We start from the raw sequence: 15,723 nt of genomic DNA, 5'->3' as shown, positions 1-15,723 counted from the left end.
TCTCTCTCTCTTTCCTCTCTCTCTCTCTCTCTCTCTCTCCCTCCCTCTCTCTCTCTCCAGTGCCTACTCCTTCCACGTGAGCGCCGACGGTCAGATGCAGCCCGTGCCGTTCCCTCCGGACGCCCTGCTGGGCCCGGGCATCCCGCGACACGCCCGTCAGATCCACACGCTGAGCCACGGCGAGGTGGTGTGCGCCGTCACCATCAGCACCTCCACGCGTCACGTCTACACCGGGGGGAAGGGCTGCGTCAAGGTGTGGGACATCAGCCAGCCCGGCAGCAAGAGTCCCATGGCCCAGCTGGACTGTCTGGTGAGACGTGTGTGTGTGTGTGTGAACCCATGACTTAAAGTTGTGTTCCATTGTTTCATTTTGCACCCTAAGTGATCCTTTTGTTTCTCATCTTAACTCTTCTCATGATGGATTACCTGCACGTTTTCCGCCCCAAGGCCAAATCCTGCAGCGTCTTTATTTACGCCGGTGATAATGCTGAAGTAGCAAGCTCAACTTTAAACTGTACAGATGGTTTATCCCCTCGGGTTGTTTACGGTCCAATGAACGTATATCAGCATGTAGAAATAGGCGGCGATCTTTACGAGATGTGCAAACGTCCTGTTTTACTGCGTCCGTTCAGAACAGGGACAACTACATCCGCTCCTGCAAGCTGCTGTCGGACGGACGGACCTTGATCGTGGGCGGGGAGGCCAGCACACTGTCCATCTGGGATTTAGCCACGCCCACCCCACGCATCAAGGCTGAGCTGACCTCGTCGGCCCCCGCCTGCTACGCTCTGGCCATCTCCCCCGACAACAAGGTCTGCTTCTCCTGCTGCAGCGACGGCAACATCGTGGTCTGGGACCTTCACAACCAGACCCTGGTCAGGTAGGAAGAGAGGGACCACTGGTGGGCAGGTAGAGGGGTGTGTGTGTGTGTGTCAGTGTGTGTTCATCTCTGAGGCTCTCCCCTGTCTCCTCCTCCTCCTCCTCCTCCTCCCTGCAGGCAGTTCCAGGGCCACACAGACGGAGCGAGCTGCATCGACATCTCCAACGACGGCACCAAGCTGTGGACGGGAGGACTGGACAACACGGTCCGCTGCTGGGACCTCAGAGAGGGACGGCAGCTCCAGCAACACGACTTCACCTCACAGGTACACACACACACACACACACACACACACACACACACTTAAATCAGAGGGGCTACATTGTGCAGATCAGTGAAGAGTGAGACTTTCATCAAACTGTGAGTCTCTGAACTTTCTCTTCTTGATCAGACATAATTCAGGAAGTGTATAGTAACAACTCCCTCTCTTCCTCCCTTCTCCTCCTCCTCCTCCTCAGATCTTCTCCCTGGGCTACTGTCCGACAGGCGAGTGGCTGGCCGTGGGTATGGAGAGCAGCAACGTGGAAGTCCTGCACGTCTCCAAACCAGACAAGTACCAGCTGCACCTCCATGAGAGCTGCGTTCTCTCTCTCAAGTTTGCCTACTGTGGTACGCACACACACACACACACACACACACACACACACACAGACAGACTAAATTGGCGGCTGGGTTACATCATATTCCCTGAGGATATTTAATCACAGGCAGGCTGAACAAATCTCTGCTTCTCTCATTATTCAAGAAAGTTTCTTCGTCTTCACCTTTCCCACTCTCCTCTCATATTTCTCCCCCCTGAGGCTTTATCTCCTGATGGGTGTGTGTGTGTGTTTGCCTTTTGTCACGTAGGTAAATGGTTCGTCAGCACCGGCAAAGATAACCTCCTGAACGCGTGGCGGACGCCTTATGGATCCAGCATATTCCAGGTCGGCCATCATCCCTGTCTTTGCTCCTCTTCCTCCTGCAGCCGTCACAGAGCTGCAGACGACCTCATCCTCTTAACTTCAGACTTTCTCTAACATTAACAATATTTCCCTCTGTTATCCTCTGGATGTTTCCTTTTAGCTTACTCACATTTCTATTCTGCCTTCAGTCTCAGCTGCTGTGGTTTCTGTCTGTGGCTCATGACTCTTCCTCTCTTTGTCTTCAGTCCAAGGAGTCTTCATCAGTCCTCAGCTGTGACATCTCGCCCGACGACCAGTTCATAGTGACCGGCTCCGGGGACAAGAAGGCCACAGTGTACGAGGTCATCTACTGAAGAGAAGAGGAAGAAGAAGAGGAAGAAGTCTGACGGGCTGAGAGAAGAAACTAATGACCAGGGGGGCGGAGCCAAGGCTCCCTCCTGCACCAATGACTGTACAGAGCATCGGTGGCATGGAAACAAGAGACACTCACTCGTACTTTGTTTTGTTTACGTTTGTGAAAGAAATGAGAGAAGTCAGTGAGAGAGAGAGAAAGAGAGAGAGAGGGAGAGGGAGAAAGAGAGGGAGAGAGAAAAGCAAGGGGCAAAAAGTCAAATCTCTGAAAAAAAAGCAAACTTTGAACGTTTTAATGCTCTGAGAATGCTGGTTAGTCTTTAGCTGCGCAAATTGTGGGATTCCTCCAAAGAACCTTTTGTTTTTGTTCTTTTTTTCCTTTTTTACAAAATAAAACCTCTGTAGTGAACAAGAAATTAGCAAAAAAAAAAATATTTTTTTAGCCTTTGAATTTTTGGCGAACAGCTGGACCTCATCCAGCGACAGATGAGCGGAAGAGGAAGAGACGCAGCACGCCGATGAAGAGCGAGGGGGGTTCTGTGAGGCCTGAGGAGGACTCGGATGGAAAGCTTCAGGTCCAGGTTCTGTTCTGTGCTGTGTGAAGCTCCGGCCCGGCTCAGCTCGGCCCGGTCAGGCCCGGTTGCTCCTCGGGGCAGCGGAGCCGTGACAGACGGTGGGACGGTTGTGCTGTCGGGGTCCAGCCTGGTTTCGGTTTCAACGGCAACATGATTGTATCATCCCCACAACACACACACACACACACACAGACACACACTACACAACCAGGACCTGCTCTCCTCTCAAGTGTTTGCCTTTGTTCCATTTCCTCCTCACTAAAGAACAAAGATGGACTTCTTCTGGAGATGTTTTGTGGAAACAGAGCTCAGAACCCTGGACCACAAACCCACAGACATAAAACAGATGTCAGATCACATTTCAGGGAGGCGGCTACTACTACTATATCTCCATCCTTAACATTCAATGTGTTTTTCTATTGTATTTGTTTAGGGCACATAGGCAGACAGGTATTTTCACAGCTGCATCATGAACCTTGACCTTGCTATATATGGACATGTAAATAAAGTTCTCCAAAGGCAAATGAGATGTGATTTGTTTCGACGAGGCAGTCTGGAGCGGCGGGAATGCTTTTCTGAGACATCTGCGCCGCTCACGTGTGTGTGACTGGCGGTGAGGTGAGAGGAAAGGAGGCAAAAGGAGTGGGCAAGTGTCAAAACTCGACAACAACCGGCAGCTCAACCTCAGACTCCTTAAGGTCACCAGGTTTGAAAAGAAAGGAAGGTGAAGGTTTGGTGAAGCCTCTAATGAGCAGAGAAGGGTTTACTGCTGAAAAGCTTCAATGTTTAGGTGAAAGAGGAGTGTGAGGTAGCAGCTGCTGTGAAAACCCGAGCATCAAACTGAGATAATGACGTCATTGTCACTTTGAGGTGAGGCTTGCCAGAAACCGCACCAATCAACATCCTATATGTTTATGTATTGATTTTTCAACAGTGACGATTTCACCCCGCTGCTGCTCTTAGAGATGCGTGGCTGGAGCCTGAACGCGTCTTGGGATTCAAACCCACAGCGTGAACAAGTTTCTGATTCATCGCCTCGCTGTGACTTGTGAGTTCCCAGTATATAATGCAGCCGCGGTCTGGTTCCTGTGTCGTCTGCCTGCAGCGTGCAGAGACCAAGTTGCTCTACAGTTTGTGTTTGGGTTTATTCCAGCCATAATGACCCAGAGGGAGATGTTGTCCAACGCTTTGGCTGTGTGAGAGACAAAACGGAGAATAAAGTTTGATCTTCTGTCTGGTGGAAAAACTAACGGATTCCTCCAATCAACTGTCGTTCAGCATTATGCAGTTACTTCATGAATTAGTGGACATCATGGCTCCACAGGTCTACAAAGTGGGGGCCGCAGCTAGTTGGAGGGGAAAATAAGAGCAAAAATACATAAACATATTCAGAGAGAGAGAGAGAGAGACTAATGTGAATGGTGGGTCTAAAGGCAACATCCAATATTGGCATTTCAGATAATATAACGTTATATGTGATGTATTTCAGATAAGGTAACAACATATTTCAGATCTTCAGATATACATTTCAGATCTAACATCCATTAAATGTGTGTGTGTGCTTGTGAGAGAGAACAAGAGAGCAAATGAAGCCAGTAGTTAGGAAGGAAAGGGCCTCAAATTTGAAGTCCCATGAGAAAGCCATAGCAACTAGCTCCTCCTGTAATTACAACTCCAGACCGCGGTCACTCTGTTGTTCCCTATCATTGCAGCGTTCCCGTCCGAATAATAATAAAAAAACGTAGTAAATTAAATAGGGCTGTTCATTGATTACGCAGACGATTATTTTATTGTAAATTAACGCAGTTTTTTTTTTTGAGTGTGGAAGATGTCGCTCTGAGGAACGTTCTTAGGATCGCAACGAATGACGGCACGTGTGAGCCTCCCTCAGGACCCACAATCACAAGAAGACTACACAAGTTAACAAGGAGAGGACTACAAGAGCGACGGCATTACAACGCACACCAACTGTTGCTCTCACTGGAGACTACTGGACATCGCTGCGTAACCATGATGTGATGCTAGACCTGCTTCCTTTTCCCTAGTTGTAATGTTTGGACCTTATAAAAGCTTTTGGGGCTTCACTCTTTTTTGTTGACATCGGGATGTAAGACAGCTGTTCAGCCTTTTGGACTTCAGTCAATGTCCTTACTGTGGAGATTAGGTTTAGGGAAATGTGGAAGTCAAATAAACTTCAACACGGAATAATGCGAGGAGCGGCTACAGCACAGTCACATTATACGTCAGATACGTCTGTACTGATAATGTTTTGCAAATTAATGAATAAAAGTGTGATTTAAAGACTAAGTGTAAGGGTTAGATTCAGATCACTACTACCATCACTTCAATACATTTGGTGTGATTTCCCCAACAGCAATGTATCCTAATGCCATCTAGATGATGTGTTTGAAATTCTACAGCTCTAGCACTTTCCTTTCCAAGTTATGGGCTTTTTACAGAGATTTGGTCCATGGTTACACATGTACAAAGTCATTTTGGGAAATTTTATTTGCCCCAAACATACAGAATATGATCCGTGTGTCCTGTAGATGCTGCGTTTGAAATTGTAGAGCTGGTTGTGGAATTCTATTTCATAACCACTTTATTACAGTGTTTGGAAAACAGGGAAGGGAAGAAGAAGAAGAAGAAGAAGAAGAAGAAGAAGAAGAAGTAGTAGTAGTAGTAGTAGTAGTAGTAGTAGTAGTAGTAGTAAGTTTCTATATTGGTGGCATTCACACATCAAGTGAGAAGTTGCCACCTGTAGGCCAACGAGAATGAGGACCAAGGAAAACATAGATGAAATTCATTCCTCTCTGGCTCAGAGAGTAGAGCCATTAGTTGGTGACCACAAGGTTGTGTGGTCAAGGCTTACTTTAATGTTCTTCGTTGTTTGATTTAACTAGCTAATTGTCTGTGTGACATTGCACAGAGTGGAATGCTCTGTGAAAAGTGTGACTTGGTCTTTATTTGATGGTATGAGGATACATTGCTGTAAGCCAAGGGTCTTCAACGTTTTTCAGGCCAAGGACCCCCAAACTGACTCAGAGATGGAGCAGGGACCCCCTATTATATATATTGTGTAAACTTGTGTTTTATATCAAACTGAGCCTAATGTTATGTATAAACATGGCTACCCTGTTGAGGTGAGGATTGCCAGAAACCGCACCATTTAACATCCTATATGTTTATGTATTGATTTTTCAACAGTGACAGTTTCACCCCGTTGTCATTCTCGTGCTGCACTTAGAGATGCGTGCATGAGGCAAAATGAGCTAAAGTTTTCATTCATTCATTATTTCTATTAAACATGTCCTCTTTGGGGTGTTTTCATATTTGTTCTGGTAAAAATGCCATATTGTTGCAGTGTATCAGCAGTAGCTACGTCATTGAAAGGTGGACTCGCACTGTTGCAGCTCTTCGTGTTGAATGGCAATTAGTGAGAATACAGCAACATATTAATTTAGCGTTCAAAACACAGAACAGACGAACACAGCAGACGCCTGAAAGGATGAACACAAGTTTATTTTATTTTCCACACATAGTATTTCATGTACAGCACATTGGGGAAACCCGTCAGGAGGGAAGACAGTGCATTAAAAAAAGATCCTTGGCTTTTCAGAAGAGAACGGATGAACTTCGTAGAACAGAAAAGTCTTGACTTGTTGGAACAGAGAAAGCACAGGCAGGGAGACGGATACTAACAGTGAAAGAAGGATATCGCTTACAACGTCCCGAATATTCACGCTATACCACCAAATGCATAGCCATTATACAGCATCATTCAGAGAAGAATACTAAGCTTGTGTGTGACGACGTCGTGTAGCTCCGACCGCCAGTGGCTGCCGCGCGCCGAGGACTCTCTCCTCAGTTACAGTGATAGCCATTGTAGGAGGCCCCGTAAATGAAGTAATTAGTGACAAACACGAACCAATCTTTGCAAATGCTTGTTAATAAGTGTACTAAATATGCGTAATGTAATCATAATATCCCTCTTGCGTCGGAGCCGCTAGGAAACGTTTTCCACTCTTATCAGATTAATGTTGCGGCGAGTGAGACGGCTTTAAAGTGGGACTTCTTCCACGGCTAAATCTGTGTGTGAGCCACAGACGGGACGGAACAGAAGTTATGGAGTTGCGTCGTTACACCGTGAGGACTAAAATAGACTAAAAGTACGATTACTACCACATGGAAACAAAACAACAAACAAACAGGAGAACTTCCGTCCCGAAATGGAGGGTCTACTTTTCCTTCCGCACAGGCCTGCTGACGTCACAGAGCGCTGAGGAGAGAGAGAGACTCCGGCCCCTCCGCCTGTTTACCATCACCAAGGATACAAGTACACTGAATAAACAAAAAGTGATAAAAAAAAAAAGAAAGAAAAGAAACGAAAGAACAGAAACAAAAACATTTTTTCCCACCTGTGTTCCCCTTGAATGTGTGTGTGTATATGTGTGTGTGTTTGCACCCCGCCCGCCCCCCCCCCCCCGTTTGGACAACAACAGTGCCCCCTCCCGCCCCGCCCCCCGCGATACATAAACATATTACGTAAGACGAGTAATCACTGTTTCATAAAAAATACTGAAATAAATGAGTAAAAGAAAGAAGCTGGACATGTGCCTGTTTGAAGTTTACACGTGTGTGTGTGTGTGTGTGTGTGTGCAGAAGCTCTGATATACAGCTGCCTGACTGACGGACGCCAAAATGGAGGGGAGAAGGGAGATCTGGGGGGGTTTAAGGTGTTTTTAAGTATTAATATTGATCAATCGATTCAGCCTGATCACTTTGTCAGCAGGTTGTATTGGAGATCGTGATGTGGAACCTCATCTGGTTGCATAAAGTTTGACTTGGATTAGGTCGATTGCGTAATCTGGTTGTGGTAATCTCTCTCCTCTCTCTCCTCCTCCTCCTCCTCCTCCTCTCTCCCTCTCTCTTTTTTCCCCCCTGTGCAGTGACGTCGTGCTTTGCTACTTGGTCTGGCTGACAGTGGCTTTAATGAGAGCGAGTGTGGCGCCTGGTGTCAGGAGAACAATCCGGAGGAGTTAGAGGAGAGGAACAGCTCGGGCCGATGTTGTGTGTTTGTGTGTTTGTGTCTTCTGGGCTTGGGGAGATTCCCATCGACTTCGCTTGCTCATTAGTCGCCGCCTTTGTCAGGACCAAAATAAAACAGATATTAAGCTATGAGACGGGAGCGCCGCCATGAATGTCTAATTGAGCGCTCTGTGTGTGTGTGTGTGTGTGTGTGAGATGTGTGTTCATGTCTTTCAGCGCATGATCACTTCCAGGATTGTATCCAAATTGTGTGTATGCGGGTGTATGTTTCATGTCATGGTGTGTGTGTGTGTATGTGACGCAGGCGGCCCCCTCCTCCTCCTCCACCTCCACCCCGCCCCACAGCGTCCTCTTCCCCAGCTCCTGACACCTCTCGCTGGGGAGAGCGAGTTGCGGCGTCAGCCTCATTAAGGCTTCCACTGTCTGGCTAATGAATCGATTGTGTGGTATCAGTGCTCCTGGCTGGCGCTCCCACAGTGCCGCTCTACGCCTCCTCTGGGGGCCTCCCTTCCACTGAGCTCTTAATCAGGAAACAGCCCTAATTACCCTGCCCCCCCCACCACCCCCCCCTCACTCCCCCCTCTCCCTCCTCCTCATCCTCCCGTTCATTTCTCTTCCTTCCTGTTTGGTCGTTCTCTTTCTCTTCCCGTCTTTATCTTTATGCTCCACTGCCCTTCCCTTTGTCCTTCTTATCTCACTGCCTTTCCTTTCTGCCGCTCTCTCTCTCTCTTTCTCTCTCTCTCTCCTCTCATGCCTCATCCTTTGGCTAAAAGTGGAAGGCAGGAGGAGGAGGGGGGGGGGGGGGGGGGAGCTTCCACAGTAGCTTATATCACAGTAGAGGGGGGGTAGGGGTGCTGCATGGGGAGTAAAGGGTCAGGAGGACTCAGTTCTTTAGAAGGAAAGCAAAGCTGAGATGAAGATGCTGCTGTTGCCGATGTTAAGAGGACTGGGTGGGAGTGGTTGGCAGGGCAACGCAGAGCCAATACAAAACCCCGCCCCCCCCCTCACAGAACCCAAATCTCCATCCTGTTCCTCCCCGGCCCCCCCTCCTCCTCCCCCGTCTCGTCCCGGCCCTCAGTAGACCACTTCATACACTGTGGCCTTCTTGTCCCCAGAGCCCGTCACTATGTACTTGTCGTCGGGGGAAACGTCACAGCTCAGCACAGACGAGGACTCCTTAGACTAGAGAGAGAGAGAGAGAGAGAGAGAGAGAGAGAGGGAGAGAGAGAGAGAGAGAGAGAGAGAGAGAGACGTGATGAAGACAAAGAGACAAAGAGACAAAGAGGAACACAAAGAGAGGCGTTAGTAAAGATATGACTCATCACTTCAAACTAAATTGTTGGAGGCATATTTGCATTTCAAAACAGTGCAATTATTTCCAAACAGATAACAGCTTCATGACGCTGACTCATTTGTCTCTCTCTCTCTCTCTCTGTCTCTCACACACAAACACACACACACACACACACACACACACACACACACACACACACACATTATCTGCACGTTTAAACACCACCAACAGCAGAAACCTGAAAAAAAAACCCTGCTCAGTCCTCTCTCTCTCCCTCCTCTCCCTCCCTCCCTCCCTCTCCTCCGTGCCTTCGACCTGGACCTGGGCACCTGGCTTTAGATCATCTAAGCTTCCTCTGCCCCCCCCCCACCCACGCCTCCACCGCCTCCCTCCCTCTGCTCCATCATCATTTATCTTTCCTCCTTTCTTCCTCCTCCATCGCCTTTTGCTCTCTCTCTCTCTTTCACTCTCACTCTTGCTCTCCCTCCTCCTCCTCCTCCTCCTCTCTGAACTCCAGCCTCACACAACAGAGCTGTCGATCAACAAGCCACTGGTGAGAGGCTATTTCACACAGGATCCCTCGCTCTATATACCAAGACAGCAGGTGGGGGGCGTGGGAGGGAGGGAGGAGGGAGGAGGGGGTGGGGGTGCACGGGGCGTTCAGGAGGGAGGGATGCAATGACAAGCCAGAGGACGAGTGGAATTTGATGGAAAGAAAAGGGAAGGCTTAGAAGACGAGTTTCAATGGAGCAGAGATAAAAAATGAGAAAGACATGAGGGATCAGGAGAAATAGAACAGGAGAAAGGAGGAGAGGACGCAACAGAGCGGCCAAGAGAGAGAGAGAGAGAGAGAGAGGGAGAAAACACTAGAGAGGAATAAGTAGAAAGGATATGCAGGATGAAGGGTCCAGGGAAAAAGAAGTGAGCAGTGGAGGAAGAGAAAGATTTGGGGAGGAGGATGAGAATGTCTCAGCAGGGGGGAGGAGAGGAAGGAAGGAAGGAAGGAAGGACGGCAGTAAACACAGAGAGACGGGGAGAGAGAACAGAAGACAGATGGGAGGAGATGGAGCTCAGAAAAGGTGAGGCAAGGAGAGAGAGAGAGACAGGACACACACACACACACACACAGACACACGGACACACACACACACACCTTGCTGTACCTTTCATTCTCATCCAGATGAACTCGCTCAGTTTCCTCCCTGCATGTTCACTTTTAAATATTTCCTCGTAAGGAAAGATTTAGCAGGATGAAAGTATTACATCTGTTGTGTGTGTGTGCACTTGTACTATGTGTGTGTGTGTGTATGTCTGCATTCCATGATAAACCTCAGCTAGTCCCCTCCCCCTCCTTAGCACTCAAAGTGTGTTTGGATACGTGGATAGTTTAGGGAGAGGAAGCAGAGATCACCTCAACAACATGAACATCCACACTGACAGAGGGATGACTCACACACACACACACACACACACACACACACACACACTCTTACCTGGAATATACTGGCTCCATACGGTGTCCTCCATGCATTCAACAGATTGTCTTTCCCTGTGCTCACAAACCACTTGCCTGAAATAGCAAACACACACACACACACACACACACACACACACACACAACACTTCAGGTTTGACAAAGGCATAGAGGTGCAACAATATACATAATGCATAGAGATAGTGTAGAGTGCAATGACAAGAGTGTCTAAGTGGCAGATAGAAAGCTGGAGACAGTCCAGACTGGATGTAAACACGTGTGTGTGTGTGTGTGTGTGTGTGTGTGTGTGTGTGTGTGCGTGTGCGTACCACAGTAGGCAAACTTGAGAGAGAGAACACAGCTCTCATGGAGGTGCAGCTGGTACTTGTCTGGTTTGGAGACGTGCAGGACTTCCACGTTGCTGCTCTCCATACCCACGGCCAGCCACTCACCTGTCGGACAGTAGCCCAGGGAGAAGATCTGAGGAGGAGGAGGAGGGAGGGAGGAAGAGAGGGAGGAGGAGAGGGGGAATGAGAAGGTAAATGGAGGCAGAGGAGAAAATGTTTTAGGGAGAAAAGCAGGAGCCAGAAGAAGGAAGGAAACCATGAGAAAGAGAAGGTGGGATATGATGGATGAAAGAGAGAGTAAGGAAAGAAGGACAGTTAGTGGAAAAGACGAGGTAGGTGAAAGAGAAGGAAATGATGTCATAAATATAGAATGAGAGAGAGAGAGAGAGAGAGAGAGAGAGTGGAAGAAGAGAGGCGACAAGTGAGAGAGAAAAGTCATTACACGGCAAATCGAAACTTATCTGACAACAATGATCGACTCTATAGGTTTTTTGGGACAGCGTGTGTGTGTGTGTGTGTGTACCTGTGAGGTGAAGTCGTGTTGCTGGAGCTGCCGTCCCTCTCTGAGGTCCCAGCAGCGGACCGTGTTGTCCAGTCCTCCCGTCCACAGCTTGGTGCCGTCGTTGGAGATGTCGATGCAGCTCGCTCCGTCTGTGTGGCCCTGGAACTGCCTGCAGGGAGGAGGAGGAGGAGGAGGAGGAGACAGGGGAAAGCCTCAGAGATGAACACACACTGACACACACACACACACACCTGTCCTCCTTCACCACGTCTACACCGTTCCCATTAAACTTCACCCCCTAACACCCTCCTCACCCTCTCCTGATCCGTTCCTGTCCGCCCTGAGCTGCAGCCTTCTCTCCTGTTCTCCCTCCCGTCCTCGTTCTCCTCCTCCCACCTTGCCAGACTGTTGTTTCGCAGGTCCTGACTGCAATCTTCCGCCCTCCTCCCTCTGTCTCTCCATGATGCTGACTGTACAAGTCCCAGACTACAATGACTCTTTTGTGCTGCCATCATTTCCTTCCCACAACGTTCATCTTTCATTTTCCTCTCCCTTCCCTCCCTCCGCTCCCTTCCCTCCTCCCAACCTGAGCCTGCTCAGAGTTGCCGTCTCCTCCCTCTCTTCCTACCTGACCAGGGTCTGGTTGTGAAGGTCCCAGACCACGATGTTGCCGTCGCTGCAGCAGGAGAAGCAGACCTTGTTGTCGGGGGAGATGGCCAGAGCGTAGCAGGCGGGGGCCGACGAGGTCAGCTCAGCCTTGATGCGGGGAGTGGGCGTGGCTAAATCCCAGATGGACAGTGTGCTGGCCTCCCCGCCGACGATCAAGGTCCGTCCGTCGGGGAGGATCTTACAGGAGCGGATGTAGTTGTCCCTGTTCTGAACGGACAGAGAAGATAATTCACTCTGTGAGAGCGGAGAGACACCTTCACTGTCATCAGAGGTTAGACAGGACATAAGACATAAACTGGATCAGACAGAAGAGCATTATGGGTCAGATCAAGGGGACTCAAATGAAGGACAAAGGACGATGAAACCAAATATAAAATAAAGTCCAACCAGAGAGAAACAAGGTCATCACAGCGTCACCATCAGGCTGACCAGTACCAACATTTAACGGGTTAATCTCTGGATCCAGTCCAGTCCAGTCAAACCCGACCCTCCCTCCATCATCCGTCCCCCCCTGCCTCTCACCAGACAGTCCAGCTGGGCCATGGGACTCTTGCTGCCGGGCTGGCTGATGTCCCACACCTTGACGCAGCCCTTCCCCCCGGTGTAGACGTGACGCGTGGAGGTGCTGATGGTGACGGCGCACACCACCTCGCCGTGGCTCAGCGTGTGGATCTGACGGGCGTGTCGCGGGATGCCCGGGCCCAGCAGGGCGTCCGGAGGGAACGGCACGGGCTGCATCTGACCGTCGGCGCTCACGTGGAAGGAGTAGGCACTGGAGAGAGAGAGAGAGGGAGGGAGAGAGAGAGAGGGAGAGAGAGGAGAAACGAATCCCTGTGAGAGATGAAGAGCTATAGCTTCACATAAAATAAGGTGGAAGAAGTCGGCAATCGTAAGCAGCTGCAGGACGGAGCTGGAGGACAGCAGGGAGGGACAGAATGAATCATTGACCCGCCGAGTGATAGCTACAGGTAAACACACACACACATACTGTATCACACCGCGCACACACACACACATTCGGTCTACACACACTTTGAGGACTGACAAAACCATAATGGCTTTGGAACTGTCGTAATATTTGTCCGAGTTCTGGTAATTACTTGGCCCACAATAGCTGTAGGCGGGAATGCATAATGGCAGATTGTATTACAGGGCAGAGTCGCTGTGCCATCGCTAATGGCCGATCAATACTGCAGCAGTTGGGAGCCAGGGCTATTTTATGATTTCAAATTAGCGCTGCGAGAATGAAGCTACGCCGCAACAAACGACAACAACAACACAATGTTTCAGTCAACACCGCTGCTGGAGCGACCCGGGCCCCCGGTGCGGTCCGGACCTGGAGTCCTGCTTGATCTCCTGGGTTCAGGGATTCAGGTCTGGGTCGGTAAACAAAGCGGGTAAACATGGAGGAGAAGGCATTGATTCCCTTTTGTTGTTTTCATCCGATCCCAGCCCCAAATGAGTCTGAGATCTCTGCTGAACTCCTTTCTGAGGGCAGATGTGTCATCATCTGCACGATTTCCTCATGTTTCTCTTTTAAGGCGATTAGCAGGAAACAAAATGAATAATTAAGAGAGTGTGTGAGCGTCTGGAGCACAGAGCATGACGGGAATATGCTGCGACTCAAGGTTTGATTCCCACTGCAGCTCCCCATGCTAATGTTAACATTAATGGTCAGAGTAAAAGCCTTTTTGAATATTTATCCACTAAATAAAACAAAATGGAGCACACAGCACTGTGCTGGGCTGGCAGCTGTGTAGGCACATTAACAGGAACCCCACAGCGACCCAGATGGGATCTACAGGAGGAATGAATACTTCCTGGGCTTCAGACGGGAGAACGACTCCAACAAACTGATCAAGAAATGAATGTTAGCTTCCCTCCAAAACAACACATTTCCATATTGGATCTGCTCGCTGGCTGCAGGCGCGCTGGAGCGACACGCCTCATGTTTGTTTATATCAGGAGGCTGGAGTACGGCGCAGAGGAAGAGGGAACTTCACACTCACGGTTTGCCACCAGATGAACCGGGCATTGAGGAGGACAGACCGGGGGCCCTCAGGTGAGAGCGGGAGTCATACGCCACCTGGTGGGGACAACAGTGGAGACAGGACTGAGCACTTCAGAGGGACAAGTGTTTTCAGATGAACGTTTTATACAGATGTAAAGAGCGGGATGAGCAGAAGCTAATGCAGACTTGTCCATGTAGCGTGAGTGAGCGCAGTGGGAGCTACAGGACATGTGAGGTTCTCTGCACCACCACATGTGAGCAAAGTGCTGACAGGAGACTCACACGTTCAATCAGCAGCTTGTGTATTTCTGCTGCCTCATTTTTTCCCCAGTAAACTTAAAAAACAAGGCGGACAGTCGGGAAGTCTAAGGAAGAAGAAGTGGGAGGAACCTACAAATCGTACAAATACTGAGGTCATGTAGCTGGAACCGCTATGGAAGGAGTATGAGGTTCAGTGTCACGTGTTTGACCAATCACAGCCTTGGATATGTGTGTGATCTGTACACAGAAGCTCCATAGTGGGAACATGTTGAGGATCCCACTGTGACTGATAAGCAAATCCTCAAATATGTAAACAAATGCAGGAAAACATTGATGAAAGGCTAAAAGTTAGCAGCTAAAGAGCCTAAACTGCACCATTTCAGTATAAACCTACAGAAGCAGCTGTACAAAAAAAGATCAGATTTTCAGGTAATTTCTGCATAAACTGGGTCAGTGACTCTGTTATATTTGTATCATTCTGGAGAGAATCACTGCATGTTCTCTATGCTCCAGGGTCACAAATAGAAGTGTTTTATGCTCCGATGTCGGTCTTAAAAAAATGGATTTTCTTCAGGTGCTAAGATTTCCTGCATTCACATCTACGCCTCCTTCTCTCAGCGAGCTCACATTATGGGACGACATCATGCAAGCTGTGAACTGATGTGAGAAGGAACTGGGAATTTATTCTAGGAGAGCGATCTTTGAGAAATACAAGAGGTTTTCATGGGGGAAACATTTTCTGAACATATTTGTATCCGACTAAATGTATAACTTGTACAGAACCAAACAGGAGCGTCACTCGGGCGTCTCTCAGGCGTCTCTCAGGCGTCACTCACCATGGGGCTGCGGGAATAAGCGCTGGCTGCCGCGCTCATCTGGGGGGAGAGAGTCAGCGCCCCCCCGAAACCTCCTGGACTGGCCAGCTCCCCGTTCAGCCCTGCGTGGGACACCACCCCAAAATGAGCCGGGTATGAACCGGGGGGCACAGACATGGGACTGCGGAGAGCTGGGGAAGAGGGAGGGATGAGGGGGAGAGGGGGGTGGGAGGGAGGAAGAGGGACGACAAATAATACACACACGGTCACAGGGGGAAAGGAGGAACTACTTCACTGGTACTACAACAGTCTTCCCTGCAGACCAGACAACAGTTCATCCTGATGCTGCAGATTGGGCTTGAGTGTCCTGAGTATTAACTGAGCTGAGATCAGAGCCAGAGGAATCTCACCAAGTGGGTCTGCAGCCGTCGCTGCTTTGCTGACCAGGCGAAGGCAGGAGGTGCTGGGACCAGGAGCTCCGGGGGCTCCAGGGGTCAGAGCCTCACGGTGGGACGGTGATGGGGTGCCAGACTTGGACAGAGGAGACTGAGACTTGTCCATCTGCACAGAGGTTTGAGTTGAAACAGACT

At 49.4% G+C, this 15,723-nt stretch overlaps 2 protein-coding genes across 3 annotated transcripts in view; one reads left to right on the top strand and one right to left on the bottom strand.

Annotated features, from left to right (window-relative positions):
• The window catches only part of tle2a (TLE family member 2, transcriptional corepressor a), a 32,758-nt gene extending 29,523 nt beyond the window's left edge, over window positions 1-3,235 (top strand). Inside the window, exons 15-20 of the mRNA XM_076153487.1 lie at window positions 61-310; window positions 633-880; window positions 998-1,145; window positions 1,339-1,489; window positions 1,730-1,806; window positions 2,031-3,235. Coding sequence (XP_076009602.1) covers window positions 61-310; window positions 633-880; window positions 998-1,145; window positions 1,339-1,489; window positions 1,730-1,806; window positions 2,031-2,138 — 982 coding nt within the window. The 3' untranslated portion in view covers window positions 2,139-3,235. The remainder of the gene's footprint in view (window positions 1-60; window positions 311-632; window positions 881-997; window positions 1,146-1,338; window positions 1,490-1,729; window positions 1,807-2,030) is intronic.
• Window positions 3,236-7,516: 4,281 nt separating this feature from the next.
• The window catches only part of tle2b (TLE family member 2, transcriptional corepressor b), a 58,349-nt gene continuing 50,142 nt past the window's right edge, over window positions 7,517-15,723 (bottom strand). For both annotated transcript variants that reach the window (XM_076153380.1, XM_076153381.1), the window contains exons 12-20: window positions 15,544-15,694; window positions 15,155-15,324; window positions 14,056-14,132; window positions 12,569-12,818; window positions 12,006-12,253; window positions 11,399-11,546; window positions 10,858-11,008; window positions 10,548-10,624; window positions 7,517-8,942 (exon numbers count right to left, since the gene is read on the bottom strand). In XM_076153380.1, coding sequence (XP_076009495.1) covers window positions 8,835-8,942; window positions 10,548-10,624; window positions 10,858-11,008; window positions 11,399-11,546; window positions 12,006-12,253; window positions 12,569-12,818; window positions 14,056-14,132; window positions 15,155-15,324; window positions 15,544-15,694 — 1,380 coding nt within the window. In that variant the 3' untranslated portion in view covers window positions 7,517-8,834. The remainder of the gene's footprint in view (window positions 8,943-10,547; window positions 10,625-10,857; window positions 11,009-11,398; window positions 11,547-12,005; window positions 12,254-12,568; window positions 12,819-14,055; window positions 14,133-15,154; window positions 15,325-15,543; window positions 15,695-15,723) is intronic.

Source organism: Genypterus blacodes, unplaced genomic scaffold (assembly GCF_046128005.1).
Source record: "Genypterus blacodes isolate CSIRO-AG114 ecotype Tasmania unplaced genomic scaffold, CSIRO-AGI_Gbla_v1 ptg000058l_1, whole genome shotgun sequence".
Classification (NCBI taxonomy): domain Eukaryota; kingdom Metazoa; phylum Chordata; class Actinopteri; order Ophidiiformes; family Ophidiidae; genus Genypterus; species Genypterus blacodes.
This window is presented reverse-complemented; position numbering and strand designations above follow the sequence as displayed.